A 23,149-nucleotide genomic window follows, 5' to 3' on the forward strand; every position below is an offset into this window, starting at 1 on the left:
GTTATGGTCTATAAATCAGACTGGTACTTAGGACCAGCATAAGATAAGTAACGATCTGTATTTACAAGTTCTTGATTTTTGTTATGTAGGCGTATTCGGATTTGCAAAGTGTAAAATCATTCATCAAATGCTTGAAGTTATTAAATAAATGAACTGTTGTCAATTAAAGAGCATGTTACCCCACATTTGTACTTTAGCTGCTATTTTTTCAAAGCGCACAATCTGTAACACTAAGAACGTGAGCAGTTTAAAGAAATATACTTTATTATATTATAAAAGGTGCAAAACTGTTTTTTAAGCATAACATTTCAGAACGTAATATAATATGGTTTATATACTTTTCTATGACTGTTTTTTGCTTGTTTCACATCTTAATTTGAATTTACAACAATAGTGACAAATCCACTTTTACAGCGCAACAAAGTACATCCATTTGTGATAATATAACAAAAAAAGTCTTAAAGTTATAATGCTGAACGTCCTAGCAGTGAAAAATAGATGGCTAAACTAATGCACAGAGCACTTATATAATTTTAAATACTGTACTCATTTTATCGTCAGACATACATTGAAAAGGGAAATACAACTCATATTTCCGTTATAATAAAAGCGCCAGCAATTCCCATTCAGAAAATTTCCAAAATCAAAGTGCTATCAAATAAATAAATATAATGGAAATTGCTAGAATACTGAAAGTTATTTGGTTTGCAAATGTTCATCTCTGGAAAGAGTACAATATATGCCAATTGCTAAACTGAAACAATCATGCCAGGCATTTCTGTGAAAAGTCCTTTATTCTTTTATTAAGAATTTAGAATACAGTAGGCATGCCTTCTGCTTTGGATTTTTTTCTGTCCTCTTCAAAAACGGAACCTGTCACTTAGGAGTGACTAAAGTCACCAGATGCGCTGCCGAGCCGGCTGTCAATCAGAGAGCTGAGGCGTGCTTACAGTTGGCGCTCACACCTTAGCTGCTCCGCAGAGCTTTCGGTAAGGTGGCCGAGCAGCATTATAATGCTGTTTACCTGCAGATAAATATCATTTTACAAGTTGACAGATTCTCTTTAATGTTACTTGAGGTTGGTGTCAACTAGTGTTTTCTGAAAAGTCACTGCAATATGCTGGTGAGACTAATTTCTTCAGATTTCTACCTGATGTGGAATGACGGAAAACACAGATCATGCTGGTTTACGTCTTCAAGTCAAAATGCACCAATACTGATGATGAGCTGCAATAGTTGTTCACCAGACTTTCTCTTCAAATATGCAGACTGGATTTTTATTTGGGGTGGGTGGAACATAAAATGATGGGAAAATTCATTTCAAAGCCTGTTTCTTAAGAATTATGCAAGTGTCTTTTGCATCAATATAGCATCTTTGGCATATCTAGAACTCCAACCAATTACCTTATTGTGTTGAGACATCAAAAATAGCCACAGTGCAAAGGCAAATGGCTTAAATCTAGCACCATCTGAATGCCGAGCTTTGTTGATTAAAAGAAATGAGATTGTTGGCCTCAATTTTCAACAACTAAATTTATGAATGCACACATACATATACACTGTAAAGATTTTTAGGCATTTAAGCACATTTCAGGTTCTGACCTTCTAGTATGACTTTATGAATTGAGAATGTAATATTAAAAATAGTTATATCTTGAATGTGGCTTGAGACACTCAAAAAAAGTGTTGTTCTTCTGAAGCTCATGACCAAAAGTAGAGAGATAAATGACATACCTATTGGCTCAATTCAGGTCAACTAATCTCGAGAATACAAAGGTGCAGTCAGACTTACCAAAAGTGCAAAAAAGTTTTAAATCATAAGGCAAGAAAATGAAAAGAAGATCTAAAAAAAGGTATAGTTTGTTAAAATTTTGATTGTAGGGTTGGTTTCAGATTATTGGATAGTTCATAACTGGTACAACATAAATCAGCAGTGATAAAGACAAATAACTCAATAGGATGTTCATGTCATCGAGGATGGTCTTTCCATTCATCCATCAAGGTCCATAATCACATACAGCCAGTTAGTGACATATACAATATTAATAACACAAAGTTATATTATTAAAGGGATTTTTCAGTTTAATTACTCCAAAATCCTAATTATAATAAAATTGATCTAGACTCGCCTCATGTAGCAGCATCATTCCAGTGTTGTCAATGCCACTGGTTCCCCGAGATTGACCTGACTTATAGTTAACGTGTGCACATACCTTAACTCTCCAGGAACAGCAGCAACAACATCACTGGAACAGTGCTGCTGCGGTAGGCGAGTATGAATAGTTTTTTTCATTTGAATTTGGGTCTTGAAGTAACTGAGCTGCAGCTGATCAGTAGTGGACAACCCTTTTAATCCAGAGTTATGAGACCAAAATATGAAGTCTAGTATACAATCTTATCATTTATAGTGATAGCCACTTTTTGACCCACAAACTTATCCTCTCTGATGAGTATTGACTTCACATTTGTATTAAGGAACAAAAATAATCTTGAGTTTAAAAAGAACCTATCACGTGAAAAAACGCTATTAACCTACAGATATGAGGTTAATTTGTAGGTTAATAGTGTTCTGAACCTGCGCGGTGCCCACACTTAGAGCCCCGCTACCGAGAGGAAATTAACGTTATTCCCCTTGGCATCGTTCAGGTTTCAGCCATGGGGTGGCATGGCTTCAGTAACCCCTTTGTGTATAGAGAATGGTGGCTGTAACCACACCCTGGAAACTGACTGAAGCCAGGCCTAATATTCTGAGCTGCTGCCAGTCAGTACTCGGGGCATTGTTATAGCCGCCGCTCTCTATGCACAGAACAGTGACTAAATCCGTGCCAGCGCTGCCCCTATGACTTTAAATCGCTTCTGGGTGGAAAGTTAATTTCCTCCTGGCGAAGGGCACTGTGCAGGTTCAGAAAGCTATTAACCTGCTATTATCCCCATATCACGTGACAGGTTCCCTTTAAGGCTCCATTTACACTTTTGTTTCACAACATGGTTCTGATGTTCTTGGCAGTACTGTAGACTCAAGAACACCGGAACCTATTGGACCCCATTATAAGTCAATCTGATCTATTAGAATTCAATGGCAATCCATTTGAAAAAAGATCCATCATACCACTCAAGGCTTGGTCAAAAATCAAAGCATCATATTAGTGTGATTCCTTTATTATTTTTGACATAGAATGTATTTGGTCTACTACAGATATGAGACTTAGTACAGGGACTGACATAGGCTATTTCTATTTTTTATTTTCCCAGTAGTTAAGACTAGAGATGAGCGAACATTGTCGGCTCCCTCCTTATTCGGCAAGCTATAGTGCTTTCCGAAGAAGCTGCATCGGAAACCCCGTTACCTGGAGCTCTCCCGATAATCAGCTGTTCGGCGCCACTGCTGTATATGTTGCGGCTGAGGGCAGTCACAACACATGGATGGAGAGCCTGTTTGTTGTGACTGTCACACAACCGCGACACATGCAGCAGCGGCACCGAACAGCTGATCATCACGAGCGCTCCAGGTATCCGGATTCCCGATGCAGCTTCTTTGGTAAGCGCTATAGCTTGCCGAATAAGGAAGGAGCTGACGTTGTTCGCACATCTCTTCAGTAGACTTTTTCCTGTACATTTTTTGTGTGTTGATTCTAAAACATTTTAAAATCTGCAGGTCTGGGTAAAAATCTAAATGATCCGCAAAATCACTTAACTATCCAACCAATTATATAGGAAAGGAACTGGCGAGTGATACAAAATCAAAGTAGTTTGACTACACCTTTTGATAGAGGTTCTTAAAAAGTCGTGCCTGTTTACTTAAATATTCTAAGGCTGGACACAGCAACATAACACATGTGCATTTCATAACCAGTAGAGAATACTCTGGTACAAGGACAACCCATGCAGTTCTACTCTTCTCAGCAGTAATAATAAAAGCCTTGTAATAAATAGAATATCATGCATTCAAGGCTCTTCAAAGTATAGGGATGTAGAAATTATTAATGAAGTGTTAAGCCATTAATATTATCATATATTTTTTCAAAGGGAGGGATAAATTCAGTTCATGCCCATGTTTTATTTTTTGTATTTGGGACACAATTTTCTACTTCCATTGGCTAAAATGGGAAATTTGGCAAGTCCCATCATATGGCACAATAAAGCTTTCCCCGCAGAACTTTTTCATGCAAAAATAAGATCTTATTTTTCTTCTTAAATGTAAAGTTTAAGATTCTAAACAAATGTCATTAACAACTCCCGCAGTCATCAGTAAGTAAAAATCCTGCCCTCACGTCTGTACATATTTTCTAATATCTATACAGATTTCAATATCCGTACTGTTATTGCGCGCTGAGCACCATAACATCGCTGACCCCCAAAAATAGAAAGACACAGTAAATACAAGTGCATTTAGGAAAAATAGTTCTACTACAGAACAGCATCTGTAGGTAAGAAAATCAGAGAATTAAAAAAAATACTAGGAAAATTTCTATTTTTCACATTCTTGGAAAAAAAAGAAAAAAAACTTTTTTTTTTTTTTTTTTTGCTACGTACATATATATTTTAACTGAGCGTCATCTCACCATTATTTATTTGGTGAGCAGATAAAACCAATACGAATATAATGGTGAATAGCACGATGACATTTTTTAGTCCAAACTTTTTTTTTTATATATTAAAGAAATTGTTATAATAAATAGTTTTTTTTTTCACTTTATCTACAGCGGTACAAACAATAAAAGTGCTGAATATTTAAATTCAGAATATTCAGTAGTCTCAGTGTAAACAGAATCTATTCCTTATCTATTTTTAATTTATTGTTTCTTTAAATGCTATATATATAGTTTTTTTTTAAATTATTTTTAATACTAATATAAGTAAAATATTTGCATAGGGAGCATTTAATAGCCCTTTATATCCATTTCTCCTGATTTCTGTACAAAGACAAAAATGTAAAGTATTTATGGTACACATTGTCATGCAAACGAAAATGTAACGCTTCAAGTAAAAATTATCAAACCTGTATGATTTAAGAAAAAAAAAAAAAAATTAAAAAATAAAATAAGAAATAGAGGTAGTAACATGTAGTAAACAATAACGTTTTAAACAATGGAAGGCCCAATCTGCCACTTAGAATTCATGCAATTAATATTTTCTTTTTTTTTCCACCACCGTTTAAAGTAGAAATTGAAACATGGATAATTGTATTATATCCTTGTTTTACTTAATATACTATATTTTACTATATTTAAAAAAGTAAATGACAGTAGTCAAGTGTGTATATGTGTGCATACCTATACGTACAGATACACACACACGCGCACATATACATACAAAGACAGGATTAATAGAAGGTTAAAAAAACTAGTGTCAAAACCAAAATTTAGCTAGTACAAGCAAAAACACTGGTTTGCTGCCCTTTAAATAGGAAAAAAGAATAAAATAAAAATTTGGTTTTCTTGCTGACTTCTACAGCTTCCCTTATTTTCAAGGAGAGGTACAATAAGCGAAGAAGCTGAGAGCTTCACTTTTACGTTTCTGTAACTGTCGAAAAGGTACAGCGACTCCTCTGAGAAACTCTAACCAAGCATTCAAAGCATTTTTGCACACAGTAATATTAATTTAAAAGACAATTCTTTCCATTAAAATGTTTCAAATGCTACATATAGGTAAACATTTTATTTTATTCAAAATATTAAAGTATCAAGCTCTTTTGTTATTTAACGTTTTTTCTCTTTTTTTTTTGCTGAAATACATTGTTAGACAACACCGTTAAAACTGGATACCCAGTTTCATTAAATCATTTTATGTAAATGACGTCTGAAATGTACATAAATACGCTATTTTTTTCCCATATTTTTTTTTTTCATAACAACGATAAAACAATGTCAGCTCAAAGATTTGGTCATCCAGACATATCCTTTATGCGGTTTGTGCTTCTTTGACGTTTGCAAACTCTGTAACAAAACTAAAAAAAAAAAAAGCCACATTTGGCAGTGAATATCTGTGACTAATCCGTCGTCTATCTCCTTTACTTCGTCAAGAGCGTTATATGCGCGCTCAGATATTGGCTTTCCAATATCGCTTATCTTAGACCACTGAAAAAATATCATTTAACATCATCTTAGACTCATCTGTCAAGTATGAACATGAAAACCAAGCCAAGGTCTACTTCCGGAGCTCCACAAAAATAGTGCTAAATACATGTTTAATGTAATTGCCTATATATTGCAACGTGTCTGTGTGGGTTAAGGAGAAGGTCTATTTCTACACATGCAGAATGAGATAAAACAATTTGGATTTTCATAGTCCATGAAATAGATCATTATGTCCTATGCTCAAGTGAACTGTGTAGAAAACAAACGTGGCAATTCCAGTGTTGTTTTTTGTCATCTCAAAATCAAGCATGAAAGACCTTGGAGAAATGGAGACAGAAAGCAGTTTTCTGGTTATTCTTCACAGTAGCCTGAGTAGTGCACAACTGGAGTTCTCCAGGAACTCAGTGTATGATGTTAATAAACTACAGATTTATTCTTTTGAGACAAAACCCCCGTATAGTATGTCTAAGTTTTCAGCTAAGAGTCATTGGTGGAATCTTCTGTACTCTCAAGAACAGTCTTAAATACTTGTGAGTTCAAGAACCGTGGAAATGAGTCTCTGTGCATCAGTGTATAAATCTGAAGTTGGGCATCTTCGTACATGTGAGGTGTCGGGTCTAACAAATTCCTGTTGATCACTTCCCGGACTCTGGAGTCAAGACTCACCTGTGGATACAGACAAGTTATGGGAACTGGGTTTTCTATTGCAATGAAATATATTGTGCAGAAAAATATACATCAGACTGTTAAAAAGTACACAATAAAACATACGGAAGCGCTCTTTTTTGCTAATACAATGTATAGGGCCCAACCCCTTCATGACCGGAGGTATTTTTGGTTTTGCGTTTTCATTTTTTGCTACCCTTCTTCCCAGAGCCATAACTTTTTAATTTTTCCGTCAATATGGCCATGTGAGGATTTGTTTTTTGTGGGACGAGTTGTACTTTTGAACAACACCATTGGTTTTAACATATTGTGTTGTGATCAGATCACCTGCATGTAGCAGGACTGCTGAATTGCTATGAGCTGAGCACCGACCACCGGGTGGCACTCATAGCAATCCGGCAGTGACAACCATAGAGGTCTCCAGGAGGAATTACGGTGCGATTGATAATGACTTTTGGGTTTTCATTGGCTGTAAGCCATAATCATCAACATTAACAGAAATAAACTCTTGAAATAGATCACTCTGTTTGTAATGACACTACATATTTGACATTCACTTTTTGTATTGAAGAACTAAAATAAATTCACTTTTTGATGATATTCTAATTTAGTGAGAATCAATGATCATAGGTTGGTCATCATGGAGACTAAATAATAATCTTAAAACAAAAAAAAAAACTTTTTACAAATATTAAAAAAAATAAAAGACTGACTCACTCCCACATCTTAATATAAAGAAGTAAAAAAAAAGCACATTCATTATCACTGCATTTGCAAAAGTCTGATGTATAAAAAGCAAATCATTTCACAGAGGATCGAGTTTGAGTAAGAGTCCCTGAAATTCACAGGCCCGTTAGTTCAAACGCTCAGATTTAATTTGTGGAGATCGCAAAAAAAAAATGTCTGCCACCATTTCACCCATAATGGCAGGTGCAGCTGTTTGCGCTTATCAATAATGCCCTGCAGCAATCACATCACATCATCCAGGGGGCCTATCATGGCCAGGAAAGAAGATGGGGGCCAGCCAAGGAGCTTAATTTTATAACTGTACAGTGTAGGGATAGGATGTCAGAGCGCACAGCCCTGGGATAGCAAAAGGCCTAATCTGGTTGTGGTGTACTACTGCAGTGCTGAAGCAGACTGAAAATGGAAGTGATAGTTAGAGTGAATAAGAAACCAAAGATTCAAATGATATATAGAAAGGTACTGTATCTGTATGGTCAATCAGTGTGACTGTGAATTGATTGATCTGAGATATTAAGGTGCTGTTATTGCTGTATAACAGCCTTTTTTAACTCTTCACATACTGCAAGCAAGGAGGGCAGTATTCAAGTCCTCAGTGCTATTTTACTTCTGAAAGAAAATCTTGAATCTAAGGCTTGTGTGTCACAGAAAGTGTGCTTACTGCACACTTATTCAAAGCAAATCAATTTTGGGGGGAAATTTATTAAAGGTGGCAAACTTGTATTTCAAAAGATCTGCTCAACTCAAGTTATGAAATTATTTAACTAATCAAGTAAATGTTACAGATGATTGAATGTTCTGAAGCTTGACATCACCAGATTTGACAGTTTTTGTTCATTTCAGTACTGCAAAGCTTCTAATTCCAAGAAGAGGTTTGTATAACTCTATGAGGTTTCCTAGGACTGCAGGTAGTTACTAGTAGTTAGTTAGTAGGCAGTTAGCTGCATTAAATTTTTCTGGACTGTTGGAAATTTTCTTTTATCTTTTAGAAAAAAAAAACAAGGAAAACAATAATAAACCCTTTCTTTCACAGATTAGCCTTGGTTTCTGTATTTTTCTTCAGTAGGAAAATTTGGACCAAGGGGACTTAAACATTATTTGTAGTGCATCAAGAATAGAAAAAAATATGGTGTTATTAACTGCAGTATATCACAGATCAATCAATTCACAGTCACACAGACTCTGCAGGTTCTGCGCCTCTCTATCATCTCAATCAATATAGGATTCACAGATTAAGACTACCACTTACATTTTCTATGTTCTCCAGGGCTGCAGTAGTACATCACACTGTCATTTAAGTCTTTCTTTCCCTATCTCTAATGATGAGTGTTGCGTTCTGTTTTCCTATCCATAGACTGTAAAATCCTAAACTGATTACTACATTCCCTGCATCATCTTTTTTAGTGGCTGTGATATTCCTTCCTGATTGGCCACGCTAGGCAATGTAATGTGTCAAAAAAGCATTAAGGGGAAGCCATTATTGCCATGCATGGTATCATTTGGGCTGCCTGATGCAATCTTCAGCAATGTGTAAAATGGCATTGGGCATTTTTTTTTTTAGAATGAGCAAAAAATTAATTGAAAATTGTTCAAATTTGACTGGGCCTGCGAATTTCATAAAATTTGACTTGAAGTCAATTCACTGTGAATTGATTTTATAATCCCTACTAAAAGTCATAAGAACATCAAAAAGCCAGAGTTGTAGTTTTTTGGCCACTGCACATCCTAAACACAAAAAATGCAAAATTATACAGTTCGACATGGAAAACACGAGCTTTGATATACCTCTACTGATAAAAAAAATTAAAAAGTTATGGGTCTCAGAAAATGGTGACACACAACAAATATTTGTCTTGCAAAGTTCAACACTTTTTAAAGCCACTAATATGATAAAAATACTTATGTAAGTTTAGTATCTCCATAATCGTATTGACCCGAAGAATCACATTTCCAGGTCATTGTGTTTTTATTTGAATTTTATTACAGGAGACGTTGGCTTAGATGTTAGATGAGCATAACTGTGTTTGCTATTTTTAAATAAAAATGGAAAAGTGTGTTTTGCTTGGATTTCAAATAAATGACTTTATTCTGGCTGTGTCTTTATTTACAATACAACTATAGGATTAGTAATGTAAAGGTGTCTTCTAGACACCTCTCCATTACTAACCCGTGGGCTTGATGTCACCAGACAATACAAAGGTGATGTCAACTCCACAAATATTACCCCACTTGCCACCGCCACAGGGCAAGTGGGAGAAGGGCAAAGTGCCAGAATTGGTGCACTTAATAAATGTGCCTTTTCTGGGCGGTTGTGGACTGCTATTTTTAGACTGGGGGGTCAATAGCCATGGCCCCTTACCAGTCTGAGAATACCAGCCCCCAGCTGTCTGCTTTAGCAAGGCTAGATGTCAAAAATAGGGGGGACCTCATGCCATTTTTTTAAACTATTTATTTAAATAATTAAAAAAAACAGCTTGGGGACCCCGCTATTCTCGATAACCAGCCTTGCTGAAGCTGACAGCTGAGGGTTGCAGCAATCAGCTGTGAGTTTTGCCTGGCTGGTTATCAAAAATACAAGGGAACCCACGCCGTTTTATTTATAGCTCAGGCAGTGGCAGGTGAATACTCCCATCAGCCTCCGCCTGCTCTCACTGTTATTAGTGGCAGCAGGTGTAGGCTGAAGGAAGTAGTAGTCCCTTCAGCCGCCACCTGCTCTCGCTGTTATCAGTTGAATATAACTCAACATTCTGATCACTGGCAGAGCAGGGGAGAATAATGGGAGCTGTCTTCAGAACCCGGCACTGGGGAACAGTGCTAACAGTACAGCTTCTTGCCAGGCACCAATACGTGTGGTACTGATGCAGCACACAGTTGCCACACGTGTGCCGCAAGTATTTCATACACAGACACTGATATCTCCGGTACCACAAATATCAGGACGTGTGAAACTGGCCATATGTGTAAGGTAATAAAATGATGCTACAAGAACTGTCACCAAAATTATGGACCTTTAGGGATACGGCAATAGTTTTTTAATTCTTAGATTTTTTTTATTTAAATGATGAAAATAGAGTTTTTAAGGTTTTTATATTTTTTTAAAATTTTGCCTCATTTGGGGCTTTGAACCTGCAATAACTTGATGATTTGTACACTAGACTGCAATAGTCCTGCATTACAAAGTGCTGTAATTTTCCCATTCTTCAATAAAGTCCTGCCTCAGTAAGCATCTTGACTCTCTAACATGACAGCTTCCTTCTTCCTCTCCTTATGGGGCATCCCAGATTCCTCTGAGCAGGACAGCAACAGAGGCCATCTCACTCCAATGACGTAGCCTAAAGCGGCACACCGCAACTTAATCGTGTGCATTTTGCCAACTTATAAGTCAAAGGCTATTCATAATGGGGTGCGCTTACCTTCAGCTCACGTCCTTTATCACTTAACCCGAGTGGAAAGAACCTGGACCTTAAAGCACCACTTCAGTGTTCTTTTTCTTATTTCAGGGCTGGTGTGATGCCGCTAATATACGGTAAGTTCCCTGCCTCCAGTATTATACTTACCAATCGCCGTCTTCAGCTTTCTTGCGCCATTGTGGTCCCGCGATGACATTTTGTGACAACTTGTGACTGACAAGAAGTCAGAAGTAACTATCATAAGCTCTCAATGTAAGTTTATGTGAGCCAAAACAAGGCCAGAACAAGGCTCTCACAATGAGTATTGCCCTTGATTCCCTCAGCAAACACTGGAGCGATGCGGCAGGTCACAACCTCCAGAAGACTGACTGAAGAAGTGGTGATAGAAGATGGTGGCTGGTAAGTATAATAATGGGGGAAGGGAACTTAAATAAGTTGCGTCACTTCAGTGTTGCAATAAAAAGAAATGCTGGAGTGGTGGTTTAGTGACCTGGGCCGCATCTACAGTGCGTAGTTACACTGCATGAAAACAACATAACCCTCTACAACTCATTTTAGCGAGGGTGGCATCCCTTGACTGTTCTTATCAGCCTGCACCAAAGGCCAAATTTTCCTTCAAACACACAACAAACAGGTTAAAAAACCTCATTGTGTTAAATGAACATAAACAGCACTAACCGCTCAACATTATACTATAAAACTGCAATTGTGTAAACATGTAACAGTGGAGCGGCTTCCAAAGGACAAGTCTAAAGGGCTAGTCTTTTGTAAAATTGTTAACACTCACAGTCCAATTTTCAGCCCTCTAGCAGTGTTCTTTTCTCTCTCACCCATGACAGCACCACGGAGAGAGGGGGTCCGCCCATCAAGGACAGGAACCTACAGATAAAAAGGCGGTACAGAGGTGTACCAATATGGCGCTGCCCCGGAAATGGAGGAGACGACTTCCGGGTCCCTGAGGTCGGCGCATGCGCACTGCGTGCTCCCCGGGGCACAGAGCGGTGCAGGCTGGGAGAGGAAGTGACGTCACGGCCGGGAAAATTTAAAAGAGAACGCTGCAATTACTCCTTGCTGGAAGCGTCCTGTAAGTATGGAGGACAGCGACCAGCACGAGGAGCAGCCAATGCAGCAGCATAAGCAGCAGCAGCATAAGCAGCACAGGCAACACCACCATCGCCGACAAAAAGAAAAGGACGGCGAGGACCGGTCCGGTAGCCACTCCATGCAGCGGAGCAAGTCGTCTGCGAGGAGCAAGTCACCTTCCGTGGATCAGCCCGTGAGGGATCCGAATCCACCTCCCGAACAGGTACCTGCATCCGCACACAACGGGGTAAGTGATCTACGTGAATGTCCCCCATTTTAAATAGACTTCTTTCCCTTAGGGAAAGAAGAAAGAAAAAACAAAGAACCGGGAATGCCCCACCTGTAGCATCCAAGAGTACCCAAGCAAGGTGGATAAGGGATGCGATTGCCCTGGCGTATTCATCCAGTGGGAATACCATCCCGGAGGGTCTAAAAGCTCACTCTACAAGAGCAATGGCGACCTCATGGGCAGAAAGATCAGAAGTATCAATAGAGCAGATCTGTAAGGCTACTTTCACACATCAGGTTTTCGGCGTCAGGCGCGATCCGGCGTCGTGCCGGAATGCCGGATCCGGCAAATGTTTTGTAAAACCTGATGTGCCGGATCCGGTTTTCTGCTGGATCCGTCTTGTTCTTGACGTTTTTCGACGGATTACACCGGATCCGGTTTTTAAAATTGAGCCTTGTGGCCTTCCGAACGGGATTGGCTACTGGAAAACTATATATAGCATGTTCCTACAGCCCTTCTTTGACAGGTTGTAGAGAAGAAAGTGCAGGTTGGAGAGAAGAGCAAGTTACTGGCGAAGATGGATGTTGTCATTGGAAATATTACCACTAGAAGTTCTGTGACGGTTTCAGTAATGAGGGACAATTTTGCACTATACTTTATGTCACCTCAAGGCAGAGTACACTGGCAGGATGACAGAGTGTGAAAGATTTGTGCCCTAACCAAACTTGTGTACCTTCTGGACCAACAGTATATACCTTTGCCAACCAAAGTTGGCTATCTTGTCATGGTCTTACTATTTTTAGCTTTAGGCCACAGTGTGTACCTGGTTGTGTTTTATGCAAAGTATTTCACCTTTTAACAAAAGTTGTGTACATTGTTAGGAAATCACCAACAATAAACACAACTTTTTAGGTGAAATACTTTGCTTCAAACACAACCAGGAACACAACTGTGGCAAAAAGCTAAAATTTACCCACAGTTATATACCTGGTTTTGAAGACCTTTTTACCTTTGAAATACCCTGTATTTAACCTTTTTTTTAAACATAGTTCGCCGCAGAAAGAAATGACAGACAACCATTGTGAAACGATAATTTAACTTTTATTTAAAATTTTTTTTTTTTTTTGTAAAATGTTTTTAAAGTGCAAAAAACTTTTTTAATAAAGGTTTTAAACCCAATGGGCATTTTTATTAAAAAACACACATTACAAATCTGTGTAGTGTGGGGTGGAAATACTGCTGGAGGGGCTGCGGGACACTTCGACACTGGGTGTGTGGAGAGAGGACTGGGATCGTGGTGGGGAAGGAACAGTTAGAGGTGAAGGTGTGGAAAAAGCTACAGAATGGGTGGACATGTGGGAGGCAGAAGAGGTGGTGGGCGGTGGAGTGGAGGGTTGGGCAGGGACTGTAGGAGCAGATGATGTTGATGGAAAGTTGTATGGGGAAGGAGTTTGGTACGGGGAAGGAGTTTGGTACGGGGAAGGAGTTTGGTACGGGGCAGGTTGCTGGAAGTGGGGAGATGTCTGGTACTGGGGAGGTTGCTGGTACTGGTGAGGTTGCTGGTATGTAATAGGAGGGGGAGGATGGAAAGTGGCTGGAGGGGGTGCAGATGTAATAGGAGGGGGAGGATGGAAAGTGGCTGGAGGGGGTGCAGATGTAATAGGAGGGGGAGGATGGAAAGTGGCTGGAGGGGGTGCAGGTGGAGGAACTACAGTGGTGGGAGGTGGAGGTTGGGAGGTAACCTGCTGTAGAGCACCGTGGCACGAATGCATTACATGCATCTGCTGGGTAGGAGATAGTGTTGCCATGCGCTCCACAACAGACCTGAAAAAGGTGTGGTTTGGCGAAGATCTTGCTTCTGAATGCATGGTTTGCAGAAGTGTCTTCACCTCCAGAATGCTGGAGTTGATCTGCTGAAAGCCTGCGGAGATTTGCTCTGACAAGACTTTTAGACAGTTCTGGAAAGATGCATTCAGATGCAAGAACTCTTGCGCATAACTCTTTTCCTGACCCCTCTGCCGCTGCCGCCCAGTACCCGCAGGTGTACTAGAGGTGGCAGGGGCAGAAGGGTGGGGTAAAGGGAAAGCGATCTCCTCACCAGCAGCTTCATGTAATGTAGGCGGCCACGATGCTCCTGTGCTGGTGGATGGGACAGATGGGTCGAATGTGTGGGAAGGCTGGGAAGGTGCAGATGTACCGGGGCGGTCGAAGTGTCCCTCGGTGCCGGTCTCCTCAGGGATCGCCTCAGAAGGATCCAATCGTGCAGGCTCCCGAGTGCTGCTCACCGTGCTGTGGAATAAAGAGAAAAAAAAACAATTAAAATACTGACATGGTATGGCCCTGGCTGAAAAAAAAAAGTTACATCTAACATTTTTTTTCACATGTGGTGTGTAATATTTACCTTCTAGTGACCATTGTTTCCCGGAGGAACGACAGGGCTTGTGCGTACTTGTACTTGCTCCTGCGTCCTCCAGATCCACTCGGGGCCCGCATCTCTTTATTGAACTCCTTCTTGAAACGATCCCTCACAGACCGCCACCGATTCACAATTCTGTTCCCTGAAACGAGAAAGGAGTGGTTAGTATACAACATCAGTGTTTCACAAACTCCAGTCCTCATGGTCCCCAGGGGTCATGTTTTCAGGATTTCCATAGTAAATAGAAATCCTGAACACATGATCCGTGGGGACCACGAGGACTGGAGTTCGGGAAACACTGGTTTACATCAAGCAACCGGTACTGTATATACTTACGCTCTTTAATCTGGGCCCGAACATCGAGGTCCTCCCAGCGGCCCACAAGGAGCGAACAGATTTCCTCCCAGAGTCGTCGGGTAACGATAAGGTCAGCGTGGCTGCGGTCAGCCATATTCCAGAGCGGCTCCCTTTCTCTGACGAGATCGATGAGGTGGTCCACATCGAGTCCTCCATCCTCACCATCAGAGTCGGGAGCACGCTGTGAAGGCTGTTAAAGAAAAAGACAAAAATAACATAATTAGCCTCCACAAAAGAAATGAAATAAAAAGTGCAAAAAAACAAAGCAAAAATATTTATACTTACACGCTGGTGACCGCCGCGTTGCTGTCGCCGACGACCCTGGGAGGCACTGCGAGGACCTCTTGGCCGAGCACCAGATTGGGAAGACTAGAGAAGAAAACCAAAAATGTTATGTCTTTGGATGTAGGCATTTGTTTGCTGTGTGTGGTCTGCAGAACATTGTTTTCTATGTGTTGTGTGTAGTGTGATGTTGTGTTTCTGCGTTTGATGCAAAAAACTTACCAATTGTGAGCCCACTCCAGGTGTCTGTCCACCCCTTCCTTCTTCTTCTGGGAGCTCCTCTTCATCTTGTGATTCCTGTTTTGAAATAAAAGGCAATGAATAGACATATATTACAGAGATGATGGATTTTGGAAATAAAAACTTACCGTCAAACGCTGACGATGCGAGGGAGGGCTCCCAGAAGAAGATGTGCTGTCCTGTTGATGGCCAGACTCCATGGCTGTGGGTATTGCTGCTGCTGTTGCTGCTGCCAGTGATGCCATTTCTGCTGCTGCTGCGGCTGCTGCATCTCTTGGGCGGCTGTTGAATAAAGAGAAACAAAGGGCCAATGAATATCTTGATATTCCATGGCCCTAGTTTGGAGGAATGGGGGATTTGATAATTACCGCCTCTCATCTGCTGCTGGACTCCCCTCCTCAGCATGTTCCATTTGCTGCTCCATTTGGGGTGGTGGTGGTGCTGATGGTGCTGCAGTGGTCTCCTGCCTTCTCCTGCTGCGCTTGGTTGCTTTCTTGGGTGGCATGTTGGGTGTGGCTGTGGGTCCCACTGTCTTGCTTTTATATATGTCTTGTGGGCAGAGCTACTGAGCATGCTCAGACCAAAAAAACCGGATCCGGTGGCCGGATCAGGCGCATTGCGGCGCTCATAGGCTTTCATTGTGTGAAAAAGCCGGATGCGCCGGATCCGGCGGGTCCGGCTTTTTCGCCGGAGACAAAAAACGTTACAGTAGCCGTTTTTTCCAGACGCCGGATCGCGACACATTGCCGGATCTGGCGAAAACCGGATGAAACTCATGGCCATCCGGCGCGATCCGGCGCAAATGCAAGTCAATGGGGGGGAAACCGGATCCGGCATTGCATTTCGCCGGATCCGGTTTCTGTCAAAAGCGCCGGATCACGCCTGACGGCGAAAACCTGATGTGTGAAAGAGGCCTAAGGCGGCCACCTGGTCAACACCTTCTACCTTTTTCAGGCACTATCGTTTAGATCTAGCCTCTACGTCTGACCTGACCTTCAGGAGAAGGGTCCTTGAGGCGGTGGTCCCTACCTAAGCTACCAATCTCTGAAATTCTCTCCATGGTGCTGTCATGGGTGAGAGAGAATAGCTTAGTTACTCACCGATAACGGTGTTTCTCGGAACCCATGACAGCACCTGCTTATTCCCCCCCTTTTCATGTGTGCGGTGAGCACGAGTTAATGTGTGTAAAGTGTTTTTGTTAAGACACGGGGCTTCTCCATAATATGCAATATTATAATGTTATGTATATACTTTTGTTGTTAACTAACCGGGAGACCCTCTGATGCTCTGTAACCAACCGGGGGCGGATGAGAGGTGCCGCATTTTTATCTGTAGGTTCCTGTCCTTGATGGGCGGACCCCCTCTCTCCGTGGTGCTGTCATGGGTTCTGAGAAATACCGTTATCAGTGAGAAACTAAGCTATTTCTCTGCAGTGAAGGTAGGTGCTCTTTGGTTAATACAGACTACTGTCCCTTTGTGACAGGCTACTTCTGTATGACAGGGGTCATTTAATAATGGGCGCTTTCTCTTACTACAAAGTAAAATGCTTATTAGTTAATGCATGCTCCTGTCATACAAATATTATTATTATTATTATTATTATTATTATAGTGCCATTTATTCCATGGCGCTTTTCATGTGAGGAGGGGTGTACATAATAAAAAACAAGTACAATAATTTTAAACAACACAGGTCACGACTGGTACAGGAGGAGAGAGGACCCTGCTGCGAGGGCTCACAATCTACAAGGGCTGGGTGAGGATACAATAGCTGAGGGCAGAGCTGGTCGTGCAGCGATTTGGTGGATCAATGGTTACTGCAGGTTGCATGCTTGTCGGAAGAGGTAGGTTTTCAGGTTCCATTTGAAGGTTTCCATGGTAGATGAGAATCTGATATGTTGTGGTAGAGAGTTCCAGAGTAGGGGGGATGCGGGGGAGAAATCTTGTATGCGATTGTGGGAATAGGAGATAAGAGGGGAGTCGAGAAGGAGATCTTCTGAGGATCAGAGGTTGCGTGCAGGTAAGTACCAGGAGACGAGGTCACAGATGTATGGACGGCACAGATTGTGGATGGATTTGTATGTCCTGGTTAGGGTTTTGAACTAGAGTCTTTGGGTAACGGAGAGCCAGTGCAGGGATTGACAGAGGGAGGAGGCAGGGGAATAGCGAGGGGACAGGTGGATTAGTCGGGCAGCGGAGTTTAGAATAGATTGGAGGGGTGCGAGAGTGTTAAAGGAGAGGCCACAGAGCAGAAGCTTGCAGTAGTCAAGGTGGGAGATGATGAGGGCATGGATTAGGGTTTTTGCAGATTCTTCATTGAGGAATGTACGGATCTGGGAAATATTTTTAAGGTGAAGTCGGCAGGATGTGTGGAGGGCTTGGATATGTGGTTTGAAGGAGATATCAGAGTCAAGGATTACCCCAAGGCAGCAAGCTTCTGGGACTGGGGAGAGTGAGCAGCCATTTACTTTAATAGATAGGTCCATTGGGGTGGTCGAATGAGATGGGGGAAAAATGATGAATTCTGTTTTGTCTATATAAAGTTTTAGAAATCTAGAGGTGAAGAAGGATGAAATAGCAGACAGAGATTGTGGGATTCTGGTTAGTAGGGTGTTGATATCTGTTCCAGAGATGTAGATCTGTGTATCGTTGGCAAAGAGATGATACTGAAACTCGTGGGACTCCATGAGCTGTCCCAGGCTAAAGGTGTAAACGAAGAAGAGCAGGGGCCCTAGGACTGATTCTTGCAGAACTCCGACGGATAGGGGGCGAGGTGAGGAGGTGGTGTGCGAGTGGGAGATACTGAATATCTGGTCTGTTATGTATGATGAGATCCAAAATAGGGCCAAGTCTGTGATGCCAAGAGATGAGAAGATCTGTAGTAAGAGGGAATGATCCACTGTGTCAAAGGCAGAGGACAGGTCCAGGAGGAAGAGGACAGAGTAGTGTCGCTTGGCTTTGGCTGTTAGTAGGTAATTGGTGACTTTAGTTAGTGCAGTTTCAGTGGAGTGATGAGGCCGGAAGCCAGATTGTAAGCGGTCAAAGAGGAAACAGGAAGAGGAGTGGGAGGACAGTTCAAGATGGATGTGTTCTTCCAGTAGTTTTGAGGCATAGGGGAGAAGTGATATGGAGCGATAGCTAGATACAGAGGATGAGTCAATAGAGGGATTTTTGAGGATGGGTGTGATTGAGACATGTTTGAAGCATGAGGGGAAACACCAGTTGTTAGTGACAGGTTGAAGAGATGGGTTAGGGTTGGGATGAAGACTGTGGTGAGGTTTGGGATGAAGTGGGATAGAATCAGGTCGAGTGCACAGGTGGTGAGATGTGATCTTGAGTGTAGAGTGGAGAGTTGATCTTCTGTGATGGTGGAGAAGTTGGCTTTGGAGGTGGAGGGCTGAGCAGTTAGGAAGAGAGGTTGTGGGGGTTGTAGGCTTTATCTGATGTTATCAATCTTTTGCTTGAAGAATGAGGCAAAGTCTTCATCTGAGACGAGTGGAGAGGGAGGAGGTGCTGGGGGACAAAGAAAGAATTGAAAGTGTTGAATAGCTGTTTAGGGTTGTGAGATAGGGAGGATATGAGACGAGAAGTAGGTTTGTTTTGCTGCAGTGAATGTGGCCTTGAAAGTAGTGAGGGACTGTTTGAATGCGATGAATTGCTCGTCTCCGCTCTGCAACCCTGGAAGCCCATCTTAGTTCTTTGGGTAGGCTGGTGTGCCAGCGCTGTGTTGAATTTGCGAGCTTTGGTATGTGTGAGAAGGGCAACCGATTCCAGAGCTGCAGCGATTGTGGTGTTATATAAAGTGGCAGCTGTGTCCGCATTGTGTAAAGAACTTATGTCTATAAGAGGAAGGAGGGATTAAAAAAGTGAGTGTGACTCAAGGTATTTAAGATTTCTGTGAGGGTGTGCGAGTTTTTGGTGTGGAGATTGTGGAACTGGAGAGGAGAGGGAAGAAAATGTAAGTGTCATGATCCAGTGTTGGATCTGGCGGTATTAAAAGCACAAAGTGAACTTTTTTTACTTTGGTTGAGTTCAAAGGTGTTTTGACTGTCCCCGGTGGTGGTTAGCGGTATCGCACCATAGGTTTAGGTTAATGTTCACTTAATTAGGGATCAGGTGTGACTCCCTATAAAGGTGTGCTTAGGGGGTTCACTCACCGCTGGTGATATTTCTTTCTGAGTTGTTGGAGAGCCTGGTGGAAGGATGGAGCGGGATAGGAGTCCTGCGCAGTCAGCCAGAGAGGATGAGTGCCAGCTAATGGTGTCTGCAGGAAGGACTGGCATGGTTTGGTGGAGTCGCAGTTTGTGGTGTTGGCGGGAAGTGCGGGCATGGCTTGGAGGAGTGGCGACTTGGAAGAGAGTTGCACTCAGCATGCTCTACTTGGTTGCTGAGAACTGGACTCGAGCATGCTTGGATTCTTGGCAGAGGCTGGACTCATCTTGGGACTCTGTGTACTGGACTGCTGCAAGTGGTGATGGACTCTGCTCCCAGGCTGCACGATGGTGATGGATCCAGTTATGTGATGGATCAGGGTGGAGGAGAAGATGCACACAGGTGGTGGGCTCTGTTGCTAGGAGCGCACGCAACAGAGCAAAGATAAGTGGTGTTTCCCCTGTATTGTCTCTTTCCTCATGTGTGTTATTAGTGCAGTGGTGGGATTAGGTTCCGCACCGACCTATTCCTTAGTGAGGGTTTAGGGTCAGGGCGAGCTAGGGCGTTGAGGTACGCGTGCGGCGCCCGGTGCGAAACCGGCATAGGGAACGTTAGGAGTGCAGGGACACTGGCTCAGGGGAGCTCAGGAGGTCTCCAATTCCCTTTTCCCTATTGCAGGGCCCACCATTGTTAAAGTTACCCAGGTTCCCCCCTTTATTATTTAAATGCGCCTTTCTGGAGGCGGTGTTTCCAGATATTTTATGTATAACGTGTAATTCCCAAATTCGCCAGGTGGAGGCGGCGTATCCACCTGCACGCATTATTATTGAAATGCGCCCCACTGGAGGCGGTGTATCCAGGGTCACGTGTGTTATGGGTTCGCCTTGCGGAAACATCTGCGTCCTGACACACGTGATCATGACATTATCACAGGCCATACAGTTTTTTTTTTTCTGGTGAGCTTTGGCCATGTGGAGACCACTGAGTAATTGCTGCCGGGCCTCACTGATTTGAGTGGGGAGCGGCAAGGTGTTTAGAGCCGCTGCTGCAGCAGTTATCACGGTCTGGGGCCTCTGCTCAGATAACCAGAGGGAAAAAAAAAAATGGCGGCTGCGGTCTGGCAAAAGCCCCTAGAGTCGCTGCTGGGGAGCGGGACTTGCTCTCGCACGGGGAGGTACCCAGGCAGGTGGGAGGAATGGTGCCCCACGGAGCTGCCTGGTATTCCCCGAGGTGAAGGGGTACATCCCTGTGGTGAGCAGACTAGGTGTGTAGTCGCTGCTGGGGAGCGGGACTTGCTCTTACAGGGGACGCACCCAGGCAGGTGGGAGGAATGGTGCCCCACGGAGCTGCCTGGTATTCCCCGAGGTGAAGGGGTACGTCCCTGTAGTGAGCAGATTGGTGTATAGTCCGCGGGGCTCATGCCAAATCTTCAAAGCCGCCCCCTCCTGGTCGTGTGGAGGCGACCAGCGAGTATATATATTTTCCTCCATATTCCTGCGGCTATGGTACTAAAACCCCCTAGAGTCGCTGCTGGGGAGCGGGACTGGTTCATGCATGCGGGCGTACCCAGGCAGGTGGGAGGAATGGTGCCCCACGGAGCTGCTTGGTATTCCCCGAGGTGAAGGGGTACGCCCCTGTGGTGAACTGACTGGTGTGATAGTCCGCGGGGTTTACGCCATATCTTCTATGCCATCGAAGCCGCCCTCCTGGTCGTGTGGAGGCGACCAGCGAGAGTATATTTCCTCCATTTCCCGGTCCCCTTCTCCTCCAGGTGTGCTGCGGGGGAGTAGGGACAAATCTCTACCCTCGCCATTAACCAACCCTAAGAGGCGCAGTCCTCATGGTGAAAGGGTTGGAGGGTGGTGTCCCTTGGTGAATAGTGGGGGTGTGAGTGTGGTGACACAGGGGGACGCCTCTCTTGAGTCCAGAGTGAGTTCACCAAAAAATGACAAATGAATGTGTGCAATAAACGTTCAGGTCCGGACCTGTGTGTGAACGAGCATGTATGGGTGCCACCAAAAAACATCTTGTGGAAATGTGTTATGGAGTCTGATCAGCTCTGAGCAAACCTACACATACATTAACTCGTTCCCCAGGTCGGCGCTGTGGAGATGAGTGGTGCCTCCAAAAGGAACATATATTGCCAATATCAGCGGTGTTTGTCATAAACCTGAAGTGTCAGGGAATGGTGGGGTGAACTCAGGGTCTGGGTGTCCCCGCTGTAGGTGTTTCCCTAATGAGGGGTGGTCTTGAGGGTCCAGAGGCCCCTCATTAAGGAGGGGGTACTGTCATGATCCAGTGTTGGATCTGGCGGTATTAAAAGCACAAAGTGAACTTTTTTTACTTTGGTTGAGTTCAAAGGTGTTTTGACTGTCCCCGGTGGTGGTTAGCGGTATCGCACCATAGGTTTAGGTTAATGTTCACTTAATTAGGGATCAGGTGTGACTCCCTATAAAGGTGTGCTTAGGGGGTTCACTCACCGCTGGTGATATTTCTTTCTGAGTTGTTGGAGAGCCTGGTGGAAGGATGGAGCGGGATAGGAGTCCTGCGCAGTCAGCCAGAGAGGATGAGTGCCAGCTAATGGTGTCTGCAGGAAGGACTGGCATGGTTTGGTGGAGTCGCAGTTTGTGGTGTTGGCGGGAAGTGCGGGCATGGCTTGGAGGAGTGGCGACTTGGAAGAGAGTTGCACTCAGCATGCTCTACTTGGTTGCTGAGAACTGGACTCGAGCATGCTTGGATTCTTGGCAGAGGCTGGACTCATCTTGGGACTCTGTGTACTGGACTGCTGCAAGTGGTGATGGACTCTGCTCCCAGGCTGCACGATGGTGACGGATCCAGTTATGTGATGGATCAGGGTGGAGGAGAAGATGCACACAGGTGGTGGGCTCTGTTGCTAGGAGCGCACGCAACAGAGCAAAGATAAGTGGTGTTTCCCCTGTATTGTCTCTTTCCTCATGTGTCTTATTAGTGCAGTGGTGGGATTAGTTTCCACACCGACCTATTCCCTAGTGAGGGTTTAGGTTCAGGGCGAGCTAGGGCGTTGAGGTACGCGTGCGGCGCCCGGTGAGAAACCGGCATAGGGAATGTCAGGAGTGTAGGGACACTGGCTCAGGGGAGTGCAGGAGGTCTCCTTTTCCCCATTCCCTATCGCAGGGCCCACCATTGTTAATGTGTCCCAGGTTCCCCCCTTTATTATTTAAATGCGCCTTACTGGAGGCGGTGTTTCCAGAAATATATTTATAACGTGTAATACCTAAATTCGCCAGGTGGAGGCGGCGTATCCACCTGCACGTATTATTTAAATGCGCCCCACTGGAGGCGGTGTATCCAGGGTCACGTGTGTCACATGGGTTCGCCTTGCGGAAACATCTGCGTCCTGACACACGTGACCATGACAGTAAGTAGGTTGTGGTCAGAAACAGGGAGAGTTGAGTTAGAGAGGTTAGATAGGGAGCAGAGGAGGGTGAAGATGAGGTCCAGTGTGTGGCCATCTT

General features: G+C 43.3%; 1 protein-coding gene across 3 annotated transcripts in view; it reads right to left on the reverse strand.

Annotated features, from left to right (window-relative positions):
* Window positions 1-3,555: 3,555 nt before the first annotated feature.
* The window catches only part of RGS17 (regulator of G protein signaling 17), a 223,524-nt gene continuing 203,930 nt past the window's right edge, over window positions 3,556-23,149 (reverse strand). For all 3 annotated transcript variants that reach the window (XM_073557703.1, XM_073557702.1, XM_073557704.1), the window contains one exon: window positions 3,556-6,743. In XM_073557703.1, coding sequence (XP_073413804.1) covers window positions 6,555-6,743 — 189 coding nt within the window. In that variant the 3' untranslated portion in view covers window positions 3,556-6,554. The remainder of the gene's footprint in view (window positions 6,744-23,149) is intronic.

Source organism: Dendrobates tinctorius, unplaced genomic scaffold (assembly GCF_039654945.1).
Source record: "Dendrobates tinctorius isolate UK_male_01 unplaced genomic scaffold, ASM3965494v1 ptg000250l, whole genome shotgun sequence".
In the NCBI taxonomy this organism is placed as follows: Eukaryota; Metazoa; Chordata; class Amphibia; order Anura; family Dendrobatidae; genus Dendrobates; species Dendrobates tinctorius.